The sequence below is a fragment of the Heterodontus francisci genome, chromosome 31 (assembly GCF_036365525.1).
Source record: "Heterodontus francisci isolate sHetFra1 chromosome 31, sHetFra1.hap1, whole genome shotgun sequence".
NCBI lineage: Eukaryota > Metazoa > Chordata > Chondrichthyes > Heterodontiformes > Heterodontidae > Heterodontus > Heterodontus francisci.
Genome location: NC_090401.1, coordinates 8,178,880 through 8,198,351, shown reverse-complemented (window position 1 = coordinate 8,198,351; position 19,472 = coordinate 8,178,880). Strand labels below are relative to the sequence as shown.

Below are 19,472 nucleotides of genomic sequence, written 5' to 3'. Positions count from 1 at the left end.
GCTACCCGGCAATGTGAAAAATAGCCCAGGTATGTCCTGTACACAAAAAGGAGGACACAAAAATCCAACCCGGCCAATTACCGTCCCATCAGTCTACTCTCAATCATCAGTAAAGTAATGGAAGGTGTTGTCGACAGTGCCATCAAGCGGCACTTGGTCAGCAATAACCTGCTCAGTGACGCTCAGTTTGGGTTCTGCCAGGGCCACTCAGCTCCTGACCTCATTACAGCCTTGGTTCAAACATGGACAAAAGAGCTGAACTCAAGAGGTGAGGTGAGAGTGACTGCCCTTGACGTCAAGACAGCATTTTACCGACTATGGCATCAAGGAGAATGTGCAAAACTGAGGTCAATGGGAATCAGGGGGAAAACTCTCCGCTGGCTGGAGTCATACCTAGCGCAAAGGAAGATAGTTGTGGTTGTTGGAGGTCAATCATCTCAGATCCAGGACATCATTGCAGGAGTTCCTCAGGTTAGTGTCCTAGGACCAACTATCTTCAGCTGCTTCATCAATGACCTTCCTTCAATCATAAGGTCAGAAGTGGGGATGTTCACTGATGATTGCACAATGTTCAGCACCATTCGTGACTCCTCAGATACTGAAGCAGTCCGTGTAGAAATGAAGCAAGACCTGGACAATATTCAGGCTTGGGCTGATAAGTGGCAAGTAACATTTGCGCCACACAATTGCCAGACAATGATCATCTCCAACAAGAGAGAATTTAATTATCTCCCCTTGGCATTCAATGGCACTACGATCGCTGAATCCCCCACTATCAACATCCTGGGGGTTACCATTGACCAGAAACTGAACTGGAGTAGCCATATAATTACTGTGGCTATAACACCAGGTCAGAGGCTAAGAGTCTGGTGGCGAGTAACTCACCTCCTGACTCCCCAAAGCCTGTCCACCATCTACAAGGCACAAGTCAGGAGTGTGATGGAATACTCTCCACTTGCCTGGATGGGTGCAGCTCCAACAACTCTCAAGAAGCTTGACACCATCCAGACAAAGTAGGCCGCTTGATTGGCACCCCATCCACAAACATTCCCTCCCTCCATCAGCGGTGCATAGTGGCAGTCATGTGTGCCATCTACAAGATGCACTGCAGCAATGCACCAAGATTCCTCAGACAGCACCTTCCAAACGCGCGACCTCTACCAATAGAAGGACAAGGGCAGCAGATGCATGGGAACATCAGCACCTGCAAATTCCCCTCCAAGCCACACACCATCCTGACTTGGAACTATATATTCCTTCACTATAATTGGGTCAAAATCCTGGAACTCCCTTCCTAACAGCACTGTGGATGTACCTACCCCACATGGACTGCAGCGGTTCAAGAAGGCAGCTCACCACCACCTTCTGAAGGGCAATTAGGGATGAACAATAAATGCTGGCCTAGCCTGCGACACCCACATCCCATGATGAATTAAAAAACTGTTAAACCTTGAGAGCTGCTGCTTGGTTTTCAGAATATGGTGTGATCATACTCTGTGCTCACTGGATGTATCTATTGGAGGGAGCACTCTGTACCCAGTGGATCTATCAATCAGAGGTTTGCACTCTGCATCTGTTGGGCCTTTTAGAGGCCACATTCTTTGCCCATTGGGCCTATCTGGTAGAGGGCAGTGTTTACTCTTTTAGTTTCACTTTGGCCACTTGTGTTTATGATCAGTATTGACAGGATAAAACGCAATCTTTAAATTAAGTTCTAGCCAATTAGATAAACATTCAGAAATAATGAAAGATAAAATAAGGGGAGTGGAAAAATCAGGCACAACTGAATTAAAGCATTTAATTTTAATTTAGCAATTTGTAGAAGGATATAGGGGTAGAGTTTCTACTTTCGGGCACATTTGGGAAACCGAATGCAAATTGCATGTGAAATTCCATTGTTTGCCAAAGTGAAATTATGATGCAGGTTTTTGCCCAAACTCATTTGTATATTGTTGAATGTAAGATTTCCCTTGAATCAGCAGTATGGAGAAGCAAAAAAGGTGTGAACAACTACCTCAGGTGGGGTTATATGAAAAGTCAGATTGAAAATATTTCATTCAGAGACCGATACACGATCTGCTCGTCCAATCAGTTCCTCCAATCAGCTCCTCCAACCTGCTCCTCCAATCAGCTCCTCCTTCCTGCTCCTCCAATCAGCAACTCTGACCTTGCGAGGTCAAGTAGGTTTTTCCCTCTTGTTGACTTCCTCACCACCTGCTGCAGATATGACAGATATGTCATAGAGTCATAGAGTTATACAGCACTTCTTCAGGACTTGGCCAGCTTGGTTGGTAGTGGTGCTACTGAACCACTCTTGGCGATGGACATTGAAGTCCCCCACCCAGAGTATATTCTGTGCCCTCGCCACCCTCAGTGCTTCTTCCAAGTGGTGTTCAACATGGAACAGTACTTGAGTCGTAGAGTCATAGAGTTATACAGCACAGAAGCAGGTCCCTCGGACCATCGTGTCTGTGCCGACCATCAAGCACCTATCTATTCTCATCCCATTTTCCAGCACTTGGCCCGTAACCTTGTATTCTATGTGTTTCGAGTGCTCATCTAAATATTTCTTAAATGTTGAGAGAGTTCCTGCCTCTACCACCCCTTCAGGCAGTGTGTTCCAGATTCCAACCACTCAAATCCCCTCCAAACCTCCTGCCCTTTACCTTAAATCTATGCCCCCTGGTTATTGACACCTCCGCTAAGGGAAAAAGTTTCTTCCTATCTATCCTATCTATGCACCTCATAATTTTGTATACCTCAATCAGGTCCCTCCTCAGCCTTCTCTGCTCTAAAGAAAACAACCCTAGCCTATCCAGTCTCTCTTCATAGCTGAAATGCTCCAACCCAGGCAACATCCTGGTGAATCTCCTCTTCACCCTCTCCAGTGCAATCACATCTTTCCTATAGCGTGGTGCCCAGAACTGTACACAGTACTCCAGCTGTGGCCTAACTAGTGTTTTATACAGCTCCATCATAACCTCCCTGCTCTTATATTCTATGCCTCAGCTAATAAAGGAAAGTATCCCCATATGCCTTCCTAACCACCTTATCTACCTGTGCTGCTGCCTTCAGTGATCTATGGACAAGTACACCAAGGTCCCTCTGACCCTCTGTACTTCCTAGGGTCCTACCATCCATTGTGTATTCCCTTGCTTTGTTAGTCCTCCCAAAATGCATCATCTCACACTTCTCAGGATTAAATTCCATTTGCCACTGCTCTGCCCATCTTACCAGCCCATCAGTTCATTGTGGGAATGCTGGAATCCCTGTTCACTGCAGGAAGGGTGACATTGCGTGACTATGGGTTGCCCTGTGTCGGAAAGAACAAGTGCAATTTAAACAGCTTCCCAAACAACCGCAATCAGTGGAAACTTGCCATGGTGTTTATTTAAATCTGGGGACATGGCCAGTTTTGTGGGTGGGGCCGGCTTCAGGCAAAATGACTTTTAACCCAGATATAAAAATTGTAGGAACTCAATTTACTTAACGCAACTTACCCTTGATCTTTTGTGTAGGTTTGGCTGATTTCACCCAGTTTCTACTGATAAAACTAGTGCAAACTCTAGGTCATAACTAATATTCCAGTAATTATAGTACAGACAGCATCCTATCACTGTTATCACTGTAGTGTCAGGGGTCCTTAGCCTACACTATGTGGCATGATGTGTAAGTGTGAGGCACTGTAATAGTTAACTGTTTTGAGAAGTATATTCTGTAATTCTGCAGAAACAAATTCTTCAGTTGTAACTTTGTCATAGATTCATAGTTGGTTACAGCACAGAAGGAGGCTATTCAGCCAGGTAAATATGCACTGGCTCTCTGCAAGATCAATTTAGCTCGTCCCACTCCCCCACACCTACCCTTTCCCCATAAGCCTGCAATTTTTTTTATCTTGAGATGCTTATCTAATTCCCTTTTGAAAACCACGATTGAATCTGCCTCCATCACATTCTCAGACCGTGCATTCCAGATCCTAACCACTTGCTGCGTAAAAAAGTTTTCCCCCATGTCACCTTTGGTTCTTTTGCCAGTCACTTTAAATCAGCAGCCTCTGGTTCCTGACTCTTCCGCCAATGGGAACAGTTTCTCTTTATCCACTCTGTCTAGACCAATGATGATTTTGAACACGTCTATCAAATCTCCTCTCAACCTTCTCTTAGGAGGACAGCCCCAGCTTCTCCAATCTATCCTCATAACTCCTCCCTGGAACTATTCTCGTAAACCTTTCCTGGACCCTCTCTAAAAACCTTCACATCCTTCTTAAAGTGCGGTGGCCAGGATTGGACATACAGTTCTTGTCAGAGTACCAGTTAAATAACCCATGGGCCTCCTTCCTCTCACCTGCACCAACTCTCCCTCAATTCTCCTTTCACCACTGAAACAAGGTTTGGTTCTCAGGGCATCTCCTCATAGCTCAGTCTAGCCTATGTCTCTGAGCTATACAGTATCAGATCCCTTTCAACTTCTAGTCAAATTCACTTGAACTGGATCCCTGTATTGGATAAGTTTTATTGATACTGTGAGTGGATACTCTCAGTGACTGATCAATAATCACACCTTAATCCTCTATTTTTGGGCCTGCAATTAGCATCCTGTTCTAATCTGACATTTATCCACCCTTATCATTTGCAGATGGCTACCCTTGACCCCACCGATCGATGTCCTTAGCCCATTTTATATTACTATACAATGATTCAAGAAAAGTGTCAACACCAGGAACGTGCCCACACCCCAACCCCCCACCCCCACCTCACCCTGCTGACAGAGCAATCTAATTACCATTGTTCTCTATTCTCTATCACTTATCTGATATCCAGGGCAGCTGCCTGCCTGCAAATAATTCATTTCTCCTAAATTTTCTTTCAAAGCTTCGGGTTGCTGGTTTGAGGGTACAGGATTACTGAACCAGTCTGGCTTTTTCCCTGTCCTGAAACAGGTGATCTTGGTGGGGGCAGGGGAGTGGTGGCCCGGAGGGGTTGGGGGCGGGTGGTGAGGAATAGGGGTTACAATTAGACTCGGTACCTCTGGCTTAAAGGGACAGTTCAGCCAATGTCTCTGAACCTGACCATTGTCTAGTGAAAGTGCATGTGATGGAGAACAACAATATCAAGCTTGCCTGTGGTGCCCCGTATTGGTGAATAGCTGGTTGCAGTTCACTGTTGAAGCACACACAGTAAGTGCAATTATTGAGTGAGGTCCTGGGCTGCTGAAACTGCTGCACAGTTCTTACAGAAGTTTGGGAGAGGAAAACATAGGTTTAAGATATTCCTGCCTGCAACTGGGGAAAATAAGCATCTCTTGAAACTTTATTAAATGTGTTCTGAAGCCTAAACCTTTCCATTGGGTTTCCCTCAACCAGCTTTATTGTCTTCTCATAGACTCAAAGTTAAACCTAATAAAGCTGAGTGATTGTATGAATCACTCTACAAAGATTTGGCTGCGACTCAAGATCTCCAAACCCTGTGAATGCAGTAATAGCGTACAGCACTTTCAAACAATCTAAATGGTGCTAGTGTGTGTCCACAGTAAATGAGGCAGCAGTTAATACTGCACCACACTCACCAACATTTACAATACAGGCCATCGGGAGGACAGGAGCAAGCAACCACCTGTAAATATGTCAGTCACCTGAGTCACCTGAGCCTCTAACACTCTTCCCCAACCAAACAACATGGACTCCCACTTTCCCCCAGTCTGTCCTCCCTGGACATCTCCCTTGAGGTCCTGCTTCTGTTCTAGCCATGACTCAACTCCACAAAATACCCCAGGAGGGAGCGCCGTTTCATACATATATCCACTGAATGCATCTCAGCTTCTTTATTTATTTATTTAGAGATACAGCACCGAAACAGGCCCTTCGGGCCACCAGTGAAGATGATGCCTCACCTAGCCGAAGTTCCGCAGGCGAGTGTAGTGGAAGCTGAACATATGCCTGTGAGCAGGAGTGTCCCAGAGGGCATGGGGGAGATTAGAAAAGAGATCACTCCCACAAGAAAGGGAAAAAGGAAACAAAAATGCTCTAAAGTGAGCAGCACTTCTATGACTCACCAAAACACTCAAAGTGAGTTCAGGGTGGATCTATCCACTGCAGAGTCCAATGATCAGGGCTCAAGCCCAAAGCTAATCAAATCTCACAATCTCACTTCAGACTCCAGCAGGAACAAGGGCCCAGAGGAAATCTCAGACACTTCACAGGGCCTTAAAACCAACTTATCACCCAATACCACCACATGGAGAGAAATTATCAAGGTACTGGAACCTGTGGGTTAGAACCACATGTTGAGAAACAGCAGCTGAGGGGTTAAAGCTTGTGCATGCAGGAGAACTCGCCCTAGACAATCATGGAAACTTGCAGTCACCAAGTTTCCCCAACAACCATCCCCAGGTTATTACAAACTGATACTAAAGAAACTTTAAACCTGTTGGACAACACCTAACCATCCCAAATTAACTTCAAAGGAAAAAAATGCAAATTAAATTAACCTGGCTGCTGCAGAGAATAAAGACAAGTTGCAACAATTTTAGATTCCTGAGTGAATGAGAGTGAATGAAAAATGAATGTGTGTTTTCCTTTTTTTCTCTTTTCAATTCCTGTAATGGAATACTCCCATTGTAGCATTTCATTCTGCCTGGTCTGGAGAAGTGATGAAAGCTCTACATGCCAAATGGAAAGTATTAATTTCATCGGTTGGAACCTTGCCTGAGACTTTTACTTGAAATTGTTAAAAAGACAAGCTGGTAGCCAAGATGGCCACATATGAAACATCAAAAGAGTAGACTGGAGACAGCATGACTGATTCAACCTAGGCAGAACACTGGGGTGCTCTCTGATTAAATTACCTGAAATGGCTTTATCAGTATCAGTTAAGGGCCATCGACACCCATTAACTTTGAAAGAGCTAATTCCCACAGGGGCGGCGCAGTGGTTAGCACCATAGCCTCATAGCTCCAGCGACCCGGGTTCAGTTCTGGGCACTGTCTGTGTGGAGTTTGTAAGTTCTCCCTGTGACCGCATGGGTTTCCTCCCACAGCCAAAGACTTGCAGGTTGATAGGTAAATTGGCCATTGTGAATTGCCCCTAATGTAGGTAGGTGGTAGGAGAATGGGTGGGGATGTGGTAAGGAATATGGGATTAATGTAGGATTAGTATAAATGGGTGGTTATTGGTCGGCACAGATTCGGTGGGCCGAAGGGCCTGTTTGAGTGCTGTATCTATCTATGACTCCCACCAAGTATGACTGGACAGTTTGAGAAATAAAGCCTCGAATATCAAGGAAGCTACCAGAAGGACGTCATTGAAAACACAAAGAGATTGGGAATGTCATGTGACCACTTTGTGCAGCTCTGGAGAGACTAAGCTTGGACTCAGAAAGCAGAGAACAGTAACTATAATCCATCAAGAGAGCAACTCTCTCCAGTACCGATCTAGAGAAGACCTGGCTGCAACTGGTAAAGCCAAGTCTACAGACCACCACAACCAACAACTGGGGGTCAAGGGTCAAAACTCCATCTTCTGCCTTCTGGAGCCTAAGAAATCCCCAACTGTGCACATGGCCCAGCAAGGACTTCAAGACTACAATTTCAACTAAGGACGCTGGGACTGATATTCAGTATTTAAATTCTATTTATTCCAGACTCAACTCCAACCAGCAAAGCTGTTTTACCTCTGTAATCTATTTGTGTGTGGGTGTGACTCTCATGTATCTGAGTGTGTGAATGCATAGCATATTTTTTGTAATTTTAACCAGCTTAGAGTGTTAAGAATAATAAACTTATGTCTTTCTTGTTTAAACTCAAGAAATGTGAAGTGATGCATTTTGGGAAGTTAAACCAGGGTAGGACATATACAGTGAATGGCAGGGCCCTGGGGAGTGTTGTTGAGCAGAGAGACCCTTGGGGTGCAAGTACATAGTTCCCTGAAAGTGGCAACACAGGTAGACAGGGTGGTGAAGAAGGCATATGGCATGCCTGACTTCATCGGCCGAGGCATTGAGTACAAGAGTTGGGACATCATGTTACAGTTGTACATAATGTTGGTTAGGCCGCATTTGGAGTACTGTGTGCAGTTCTGGTCGCCGCACTACAGGAAAGATGTGATTAAGCTAGAGAGGGTGCAGAAAAGATTCACAAGGATGTTGCCTGGTTTGGAGGGCTTGAGTTATAAAGAGAGATTGGATAGGCTGGGTCTGTTTTCCCTGGAGTGAAGGAGGCTGAGAGGGGACATGATAGAGGTATATAAAATTATGAGAGGTCTCAATAGGGTAGATAGCCAGAGTCTGTTTCCCATGGTAGGGGTGACTAAAACTAGAGGGCATAGATTTAAGGTGAGAGGGAGGAGGTTTAAAGGGGATCAAAGGGGTAAATTTTTCACACAAAGAATAGTGGGTATCTGGAATGAGCTGCCAGAGGAGGTGGTGGAGGCAGGAACAGTAGCAACATTTAAGAGGCATCTGGACAGGGACTTGAATGAGCAAGGCATAGAGGGATATGGAATTAATGCAGGCAGGTGGGATTAGTATAGATAGGCATTATGATCGTCATGGACGCGGTGGGCCGAAGGGCCTGTTTCTATGCTGTACGACTATGACTCTAAAAGCTGTCTGATTGATTCTTTTGCAATTACATTAGAGGAACAGGAGCAAGCACTCACTGATGTGGTAAGTTCAATTACTGTGTGGTCAAACCAGAGAAGAGGCAAAAAGGTGAGCCTGAGACCCCTTCCTCACCTGGTCATAACACCATGCTCCCAGTGGGCACAGGTCTACCACACTCCACTCAAAATACTCACAGACCACAACACCAGAGGACAAGCAGCACAATGTGTTTCAGGTGGTGCTCTTCCTGAAGCACACAGCAGCAAAGAACTAATGAGATGGGAATAAAATATATCATCTGGTGTCAGAAATGGTAAAACCACCGAGCAACACCACCTAAACAAGCACAATTACTACATTACGACCTAGTACAAAATTCTTCTGATATATTTGAAGAAAATTTTAGGTGAGAGAGAGGCAGAGTAAGAGACAGGGTGAGAGAGACAGTGTGACAGATCGAGAGGGAGAGGGTGAGAGAGAGGATGAGAAAAGGAGCGAGACGGACAGAGAGAAATAGACGGAGCAGAGAGGGTTAAGACAGAAAGAGACAGAGTGCGGGACAGAGAGAGAGAAATAGTCAGGGAGAGACAGAATAAGAGAGAGATTCAGAATGCGAGACAGACAGAGAGAGGGAATGAGAGAGAGAGATCGAGTGAGAGAGATCGAGTGGGTGAGGCACAGTGAGAGACAGAGAGACAGACAGAGTGAGAAACATAAAGACAAAGTGAGACAGACAGAGTGAGAGATAGAGACAGAGACAAGAGTAAGATAGACAGAGTGAGAGTTTAAAGAGAGAGAGAGAGTGTGAGACAGACAGGGACAGAGAAAGAGAGGAAGACAAAGACAGAGAGGGAGTCAGACTGACAGACAGATGGGACAGTGAAAAAGAGGGAGACAGAGAGAGAGAGAAAGAGACCAGCATGAAACAGAGAAAGAATCACTGCTAGACCTGGTTCTTGGGAATGAGGTGAGTCATGTGGATCAAGTATCAAAAGGCGAGCATTCAGGGGACAGTGATCATTGTATCATAAGGTTTAGGCTGACTATGGAAAAGGACAAATAGCAATCCAGGGTAAGTATACTTAACTGGGGGAAGGCCAACTTCAAAGGGGTAAGAATGGAGCTGGGGTGAATAAATTGGAGTCAAAAGCTGGCAGGAAAACCGATAGATGAACAATGGGCTACCTTCAAAGAAGAGATAGTTCGAGCACAGTCAAGGTATATTCCCTTGAAGAGGAAAAGTAGGGCAAACAAATCCAGAGCTTCCTGGATAGCAAAAGAGGTAGAGATTAAGATAAAGAAGAAAAAGTGTGCTGATGACAGATGTCAGGTAGAAAATACTATGAAGAATCAAGCTGAATATAGAAGGTCCAGAGGGAAAGTGGAAAAGCAAAGAGAAGCAAAGAGAGAGCATGAAAAGAGACTGGCAGCTAGCATTAAAGGAAATCCCAAAGTTTTCTATAGGCATATAAATAGTAAAAGGGTGGTAAAAGGAGGAGTGGGGCTGGAGCTGGATGAACTTCAGATCATTCGGGAGGCGGAGGGGGTTATTGAGAGGAGTTATGGGGAGGTAGTCACACCTCAGGTAAAAGAAGTAGGTAGATGGGTTACCGTCAGGGGAAGGAGTGGAACCAGCAGGCAGTGCAGGGATCCCCTGTGGCCGTTTCCCTCAACAACAGGTATACCGTTTTGGATACTGTTGCGGGGGACGACTTACCAGGGGTAAGCAATGGGGTACAGGTATCTGGCACAGAGTCTGTCCCTGTTGCTCAGAAGGGAAGGGGGAAGAGGAGCAGAGCATTAGTCATTGGGGACTCCATAGTTAGGGGAACGGATAGGAGGTTCTGTGGGAACGAAAGAGACTCACGGTTGGTGTGTTGCCTCCCAGGTGCCAGGGTTCGTGATGTCTCGGATCGTGTTTTTGGGATCCTTAAGGGGGAGGGGGAGCTGCCCCAAGTCATGGTCCACATAGGCACCAACGACATAGGTAGGAAGAGAGATGGGGATTTAAGGCAGAAATTCAGAGAGCTAGGGTGGAAGCTTAGAGCGAGAACAAACAGAGTTGTTATCTCTGGGTTGTTGCCCGTGCCACGTGATAGCGAAGCGAGGAATAGGGAGAGAGAGGAGTTGAACACGTGGCTGCAGGGATGGTGTAGGAGGGAGGGTTTTGGTTTCCTGGATAATTGGGGCTCTTTCTGGGGTAGGTGGGACCTCTACAAACAGGATGGTCTTCACCTGAACCAGAGGGGTACCAATATCCTGGGGGGGAGATTTGCGAGTGCTCTTCGGGGGGGTTTAAACTAATTCAGCAGGGGAATGGGAACCTAAATTGTAGTTCTAGTGTACAGGATGTTGAGAGTAGTGAGGTCAGGGATAAGGTTACAAGGACGCAAGAGGGCACTGGCAAGCAAGAACTTGGTTTAAAGTGTGTCTACTTCAACGCCAGGAGCATCCGGAATAAGGTGGGTGAGCTTGCAGCATGGGTTGGTAACTGGGATCTCGATGTAGTGGCCATTTCGGAGACATGGGTAGGAATGGATGTTGCAGGTTCCGGGATTTAGATGTTTCAGTAAGAACAGAGAAGATGGTAAAAGGGGGCGGGGGTGTGGCATTGTTAATCAAGGAGAGTATTACAGCGGCAGAAAGGACGTTTGAGGACTCGTCTACTGAGGTAGTATGGGCCGAGGTTAGAAACAGGAGAGGAGAGGTCACCCTGTTGGGAGTTTTCTATAGACCTCCGAATAGTTCCAGAGATGTAGAGGAAAGGATAGCGAAGATGATTCTCGACAGGGGCGAGAATAACAGGGTAGTTGTTATGGGGGACTTTAACTTTCCAAATATTGACTGGAAATACTATAGTTCGAGTACTTTGGATGGGTCAGTTTTTGTCCAGTGTATGCAGGAGGGTTTTCTGACACAGTATGTAGACAGGCCAACCAGGGGCGATGCCACATTGGATTTGGTACTGGGTAATGAACCCGGCCAGGTGTTAGATTTAGATGTAGATGAGCACTTTGGTGATAGTGATCACAATTCGGCTAGGTTTACCTTAGCGATGGGCAGGGACAGGTATATACCGCAGGGCAAGAATTATAGCTGGGGGAAAGGAAATTATGATGCGATTAGGCAAGATTTAGGATGCGTAGGATGGGGAAGGAAACTGCAGGGGATGGGCACAATCGAAATGTGGAGCTTATTCAAGGAGCAGCTACTGCGTGTCCTTGATAGTATGTACCTGTCAGACAGGGAGTAAGTTGTCGAGCGAGGGAGCAGTGGTTTACTAAAGAAGTTGAAGCGCTTGTCAAGAGGAAGAAGAAGGCTTATGTTAGGATGAGACGTGAAGGCTCAGTTAGGGCGCTAGAGAGTTACAAGCTAGCCAGGAAGGATCGAAAGGGAGAGCTAAGAAGAGCGAGGAGAGGACACGAGAAGTCATTGGCGGATAGGATCAAGGAAAACCCTAAGGCTTTCTATAGGTATATCAGGAATAAAAGAATGACTAGAGTTAGATTAGGGCCAATCAAGGATAGTAGTGGGAAGTTGTGTGTGGAATCAGAGGAGATAGGGGAAGCGTTAAATGAATATTTTTCGTCAGTATTTACAGTAGAGAAAGAAAATGTTGTTGAGGAGAATACTGAGATTCAGACTACTAGGCTGGATGGGATTGAGGTTCACAAGGAGGAGGTGTTAGCAATTTTGGAAAGTGTAAAAATAGATAAGTCCCCTGGGCCAGATGGGATTTATCCTAGGATTCTCTGGGAAGCCAGGGAGGAGATTGCAGAGCCTTTGTCCTTGATCTTTATGTCATCATTGTCGACAGGAATAGTGCCGGAAGACTGGAGGATAGCAAATGTTGTCCCTTGTTCAAGAAGGGGAGTAGAGACAGCCCTGGTAATTATAGACCTGTGAGCCTTACTTCGGTTGTGGGTAAAATGTTGGAAAAGGTTATAAGAGACAGGATTTATAGGCATCTTGAAAAGAATAAGTTCATTAGCGATAGTCAGCACGGTTTTGTGAAGGGTAGGTCGTGCCTCACAAACCTTATTGAGTTTTTCGAGAAGGTGACCAAACAGGTGGATGAGGGTAAAGCCGTGGATGTGGTGTATATGGATTTCAGTAAGGCGTTTGATAAGGTTCCCCACGGTAGGCTATTGCAGAAAATACGGAAGTATGGGGTTGAAGGTGATTTAGAGCTTTGGATCAGAAATTGGCTAGCTGAAAGAAGACAGAGGGTGGTGGTTGATGGCAAATGTTCATCCTGGAGTTTAGCTACTAGTGGTGTACCGCAAGGATCTGTTTTGGGGCCACTGCTGTTTGTCATTTTTATAAATGACCTGGAAGAGGGTGCAGAAGGGTGGGTTAGTAAATTTGCGGATGACACGAAGGTCGGTGGAGTTGTGGATAGTGCTCAAGGATGTTGTAGGGTACAGAGGGACATAGATAGGCTGCAGAGCTGGGCTGAGAGATGGCAAATGGAGTTTAATGTGGAAAAGTGTGAGGTGATTCACTTTGGAAGGAGTAACAGGAATGCAGAGTACTGGGCTAATGGGAAGATTCTTGGTAGTGTAGATGAACAGAGAGATCTTGGTGTCCAGGTACATAAATCCCTGAAAGTTGCTACCCAGGTTAATAGGGCTGTTAAGAAGGCATATGGTGTGTTAGCTTTTATTAGTAGGGGGATCGAGTTTCGGAGCCACGAGGTCATGCTGCAGCTGTACAAAACTCTGGTGAGACCGCACCTGGAGTATTGCGTGCAGTTCTGGTCACCGCATTATCGGAAGGATGTGGAAGCTTTGGAAAGGGTGCAGAGGAGATTTACTGGGATGTTGCCTGGTATGGAGGGAAGGTCTTACGAGGAAAGGCTGAGGGACTTGAGGTTGTTTTCGTTGGAGAGAAGGAGGAGGAGAGGTGACTTAATAGAGACATATAAGATAATCAGAGGGTTAGATAGGGTGGATAGTGAGAGTCTTTTTCCTCGGATGGTGATGGCAAACACGAGGGGACATAGCTTTAAGTTGAGGGGTGATAGATATCGGACAGATGTCAGAGGTAGTTTCTTTACTCAGAGAGTAGTCGGGGCGTGGAACGCCCTGCCTGCAACAGTAGTGGACTCGCCAACTTTAAGGGCATTTAAGTGGCCATTGGATAGACATATGGATGAAAATGGAATCGTGTAGATCAGATGGTTTCACAGGTCGGCGCAACATCGAGGGCCGAAGGGCCTGTACTGCGCTGTAATGTTCTAATTCTAATTCTAATTAGAGATCAGAAAGGGGATTTACACATGGAGGCAGTTGAGGTATTAAATGAATACTTGGCATCTGTCTTTACCAAGGAAGAAGATGCAACCCAGGAAATGTTGAAAGAGGAGGTAATTCAGACACTAGAGGGATTTAAAATTGATGAAGAGGAGGTATTGGATAGACTGTCTGTACTTAAGAGATTAGCAAGCAGGACCTCAACGGTGGTAATTTCCGGATTATTCCCAAGGCCACATGCTCGTGAGTATAGAAATAGGAAAATACACCAGATGAATATGTGGCTGGAGAGATGGTGCAGGAGGGAGGGCTTCAAATTTCTGGACCATTGGGACTGGTTCTGGGGAAGGTGGGACCTGTACAATCCGGACAGTCTACACCTGAACAGGACTGGGACGAATATCCTTGGAGGAAGGTTTGCTAGTGCTGTTGGGGAGGGCTTAAACTAGATTGGCAGGGGGATGGGGAACCTGAGGGCAGTTTCAGATAGGGAAATTTCAGGCCAGGGAATGGAAGGCAGAAAATTAGCAAGTGACTCGGAAAGACAGAAGAAGCAAAGGTTAAAAAGTGTGCAGCACAGGAATTTGGCAGTGTTAAAAGGTATTTATTTAAATGCAAGGAGTATAGTAAATAAAGCCGCTAAGCTAAGGGCACAGATCGACACATGGCAACACAATATTGTTGCTATAACAGAAACTTGGTTTAAAGTGGGGCAAGAAAGGCAGCTCAACATCCCTGGATATAGAGTTTTCAGGCCGGATAGAGAGGGGGGGATAAAAAAGGAGGGGGTGTAGCATTATTGGTTAAAGAATCAATGACAGTTGTGAGGAGGGATGATATGCTAAATTAATCATCAAATGAGGCCATATGGGTGGAGATCAGAAATAAAAGAGCGGCAGCCACACTACTAGGAGTGTACTATAGACCCCCAAATAGTGAGAGGGAGGTAGAGGAACAAATATGTAGGCAAATTTCTGAGTGTAAAAACTATAGGGCAATTATAGTTGGGGATTTCAACTACCCTAATATCAACTGGGATACTACCAGTGAGAAGGGCACAGAGGGCACAAAATTCTTAAACTGCATTCAAGAGAACTTTTTCAGCCAGCACGTAACAAGCCCAAAAAGAGGGGGCACAATTCTAGATTTAGTCTTCGGTAATGAAGTTGGGCATGTAGATGAAGCAGCAGGGATTAATGTAGGATTAGTATAAATGGGTGGTTGATAGTTGGCGCGGACTCGGTGGGCTGAAGGGCCTGTTTCAGTGCTGCATCTCTCCATGACTCTATGAGTGGGTTACCATTTTGGAGATAGCGATCATAATACAGTTAATTTTAGCATAATCATGTAAAAGGACAAAGATAAGATAGGAGTTAAATTTCTAAATTGGGAAAATGCAAATTTTACAAAACTGAGAGATGATCTGGCGAAAGTGGATTGGAAGGAAAATCAGTGGCAAACCAGTGGGAGGCATTCAAAAGCAAGATTCTACAGGCACAGTGCAGGCATGTCCCCACTAAGATAAAGGGTGCTGTGGCCAAATCTAGAGTCCGCTGGTTATCTAGAGGCTTACAGGGTATGTTGAAGCAGAAGAAGAAAGTTTATGATGATCACAAAAACCTTAATACTTTAGAAAGCCGAGAGCAGTATAGAGAGTTAAGGGGTGAAGTAAAAAAGGAAATTAGAAAAGCAAAGAAGGACATGAAAAATATTGGCAGGTAAAATCAAGGAAAACCCAAAGATATTTTATCAGTACATTAAGAGCAAAAGGAAAACCGAGGAAAGGGTAGGGCCTATCAGAGATGTACAAGGGAACTTACATGTGGATACAGATAATGTGGGCAGGGTTCTTAATGAGTTTTTTGCTTCTTTCTTCACAGAGAGGGATGATGCAGACATTGTAGTAACAGAGGAGGAGTGTGAAATATTAGATACGATTAGTATAATGAGAGAGGAAGTACTGGAGGGTCTGACATCTTTGAAAGTGTATAAATCACCAGGGCCGGATAGATTGCATCCCAGGTTGTTAAAGGAAGCCAGGGAGGAAATAGCAGATGCACTGAGGATCATCTTCAAATCCTCACTGGATAGGGGTGAGGTGCCAGAGGATTGGAGGTCTGCAAAGCTTATACCATTGTTTAAAAAGGGTGCGAGGGATAGGCCAAATAATTATAGGCTGGTCAGTCTGACCTCAGTGGGGGGTAAATTATTAGAAGTAATTCTGAGGGACAGGATAAACTGACACTTAGAAAGGCATGGACTGATCAGGGATAGTCGGCATGGATTTGTTCAGGGAAGGTCGTGCCTTACTAACTTAATTGAATTCTTTGAGGAAGTAACAAGGAGGATTGATGAGGGTAGTGCAGTGGACGTTGTCTACATGGATTTTAGTAAGGCATTTGACAAGGTCCCACATGGCAGACTGGTCAGAAAAGTAAATGCCCATGGGATACAGGGGGATGTGGTGAGTTGGATCCAAAATTGGCTCAGAGACAGGAAGCAAAGAGTAACGGTCGACAGATGTTTTTGCGAATGGAAGGCGGTTTCCAGTGGCATTCCACAGGGCTCAGTGTTGGGTCCTTTGCTGTTTGCAGTATATAGAACATAGAACAGTACAGCACAGTACAGCACAGTACAGGCCCTTCGGCTCACGATGTTGTGCTGACCCTTTAACCTACTCTAAGATCAAACTACCTACATACCCTTCATTCTACTATCATCCATGTACCTATCCAAGAGTCGCTTAAATGTCCCTAATGTATCTGCTTCTACTACCACCGCTGGCAGTGCATTCCACGCACCCACCACTCTCTGTGTAAAGAACCTACCTCTGACATCTCCCCGAAACCTTCCTCCAATCACCTTAAAATTATGCCCCCTGGTGATAGCCCTTTCCGCCCTGGGAAAAAGCCTCTGGCTATCCACTCTATCTATGCCTCTCATCATCTTGTACACCTTTATCAAGTCACCTCTCATCCTTCTTCGTTCCAATGAGAAAAGCCCTAGCTCCCTCAACCTTTCTTCATAAGACATACCCTCCAGTCCAGGCAGCATCTTGGTAAATCTCCTCTGCACCCTCTCTAAAGCTTCCACATCCTTCCTATAATGAGGCGACCAGAACTGAACACAATATTCCAAGTGTGGTCTAACCAGGGCTTTATAGAGCTGCAGCATAACCTCGCGGCTCTTAAACTCAATCCCCCTGTTTAATGAAAGCCAACACACCATACGCCTTCTTAACAACCCTATCAACTTGGGTGGCAACTTTGAGGGATCTATGGACGTGGACCCCAAGATCCCTCTGTTCCTCCACACTGCCAAGAATCCTGTCTTTAAGCCTGTATTCTGCATTCAAATTCGACCTTCCAAAATGAATCACTTCACACTTTTCCAGGTTGAACTCCATCTGCCACTTCTCAGCCCCAGCTCTGCATCCTTATATTAATGATTTGGACTTAAATATGGGAGGCATGATTGGGAAATTTGCTGATGACAGAGAAATTGGTCATGTAATTGATAGTGAAGATGATAGCTGTAGACTCCTGAATGATATCAATGGTTTGGTTGAGTAGACGGAAAAGTGGCAAATGGAATTCAATCTGGAGAAGTGTGAGGTATTGCACGAGGGGAGAGCAAACAAAGCGAGGGGCTGCACAATAAATGGGAGGATATTGAGAGGGGTAGAAGAAGTGAGAGACCTTGGCGTGCATGTCCACAGGTCCCTGAAGGTGTCAGGACAGGTAGATAAAGTGAAGAAGGCATATGGAAAGCTTTCCTTTATTGGCCAAGGTATAGAATACAAAAGCAGGGATGTAATGCTGGAACTGTATAAAATGCTGGTTCGGCCACAGTTGGAGTATTGCATATAGTTCTGGTCACCACATTACAGGAAGTAATAGCTGCTCTGGAGAGAATGCAGAGGAGATTTATAAGAATGTTGCCAGGGCTTGAAAGTTGCAGCTATGAGGAAAGGCTTGATAGGCGAGGGTTGTTTTCCTTAGAACAGACGAGGTTGAGGGCTGACTTAATTGAGGTGTACAAAATTATGATGGACCTAGATAAAGTCGACAAGAAGGACCCGTTTCCCCGAGAAAAGTGTTCAATTACCAGGGGGCACAGATTTAAGGTGATTGGTAGAAGGATTAGAGGGAGCATGAGGAGAAACATTTACACCCAGAGGGTGGTTGGTGTCTGGAATCCACTGCCAGGAATGATTGTGGAGGCAGAAACCCTCAATTCTTTTCAAAGGTACCTGGACATGCACCTGAAGTGCTGTAACCTGCAAGGCTACGGACCCGGTATTGGAAGGTGGAATTAGATTGGGCGGCTAGATTTGTCAGTGGCACAGACACGATGTCCTTCTGTGCTGCAATTTTTCTATGGTTCTGAAGTGGATAAGGCAGCAGGACGAGATGAGATGCATTCAAGGATACTAAGGGAAATGAGGGTGGAAATCGCAGAGGCAATGGCTATAATTTTTCAGTCTTCCTTAGACTCGGGTGTGGTACCAGAGGACTGTAGAATTGCAAATTTATTTATTTAGAGATACAGCACTGAAACAGGCCCTTCGGCCCACCGAGTCTCTGCCGACCATCAACCACCCATTTATACTAATCCTACATTAATCCCATATTCCTACCACATCCCCACCTTCCCTCAATTCCCCTACCACCTACCTATACTAGGGGCAATTTATAATGGCCAATTTACCTATCAACCTGTAAGTCTTTGGCTGTGGGAGGAAACCGGAGCACCCGGCAAAAACCCACACAGTCACAGGGAGAACTTGCAAACTCCACACAGGCAGTACCCAGAATTGAACCCGGGTCGCTGGAGCTGTAAGGCTGTGGTGCTAACCACTGCGCCACTGTGCTGCCCATGTTCAAAAAAGGGTGTAAAGATAAGCCCAGCAACTACAGGCCAATCGGTTTAACTTCAGTGCTGGGAAAATTCCTAGAAAAAATAATTCGGGACAAAATCAATAGTCACATGGACAAATGCAAGTTAATTAAGGAAAGCCAGCGTGGATTTCTTAAGGGAAAATCATGTTTAACTAACTTGCTGGAGTCTTTTGCGGAGGTAATAGAGAGGGTTGACGTTGTCATGCAGACCCCCACCTGCCAAGAATGAAGCATATTGATTTCATCATCTGAACACTGATTTTAAATTGTTGCTGGAGTGAAGAAATGACTGGTTTGAAGATCACCAGACACTTGGTTGGAGAAACATTTGCATACTAAGAGACAGTGCTTGGAGAGACAAAGGAGTTGCTCACTGATTCAATTAACAGAGATTGGTTTGACAATGGTTCCACATCTTGTTGGTAAGAGACAGTACTACATCCCCCACTGAGAGCTTTGAAATCCACAAACCTCGCAGGAAAGACTGTTCCAAATAAGGAGCTAGTCACATGACTAACCTGCTGGGCAACCTGGGGTTTTTTGAATTGTGCTACAAAGAAAGAATCAGAAGGCTGTTCGCAACTGAAGCTGGAATAAGCAAGTCTCTTGCCTGGCTGTTTCTCTCTCTCGCTTTCTCCCCAAGCCATCGGAATCACGGAAGACACGTACACCTCAAGAAAGAAAAGGCTCCTATATCAGAACAAGTTGAAGCATGAACT

At 45.3% G+C, this 19,472-nt stretch overlaps 1 protein-coding gene across 5 annotated transcripts in view; it reads right to left on the bottom strand.

The window, feature by feature from the left end:
• The window catches only part of LOC137347065 (myb-related transcription factor, partner of profilin-like), a 108,045-nt gene that overhangs the window by 10,713 nt on the left and 77,860 nt on the right, over positions 1-19,472 (bottom strand). For 2 of the 5 annotated variants that reach the window (XR_010968855.1, XR_010968854.1), the window contains exon 6: positions 2,015-2,217. The exons of 2 other annotated variants lie outside the window; for them this stretch is intronic. Coding sequence is in view for 1 of the 3 variants with exons in the window: in XM_068011083.1 (XP_067867184.1) it covers positions 2,177-2,217 (41 nt within the window). In the remaining 2 variants the exon portion in view is untranslated. Of the gene's footprint in view, positions 1-1,815; positions 2,218-19,472 lie in introns of those variants that run through there. One more of the 5 variants, XM_068011083.1, reaches the window with a different exon arrangement.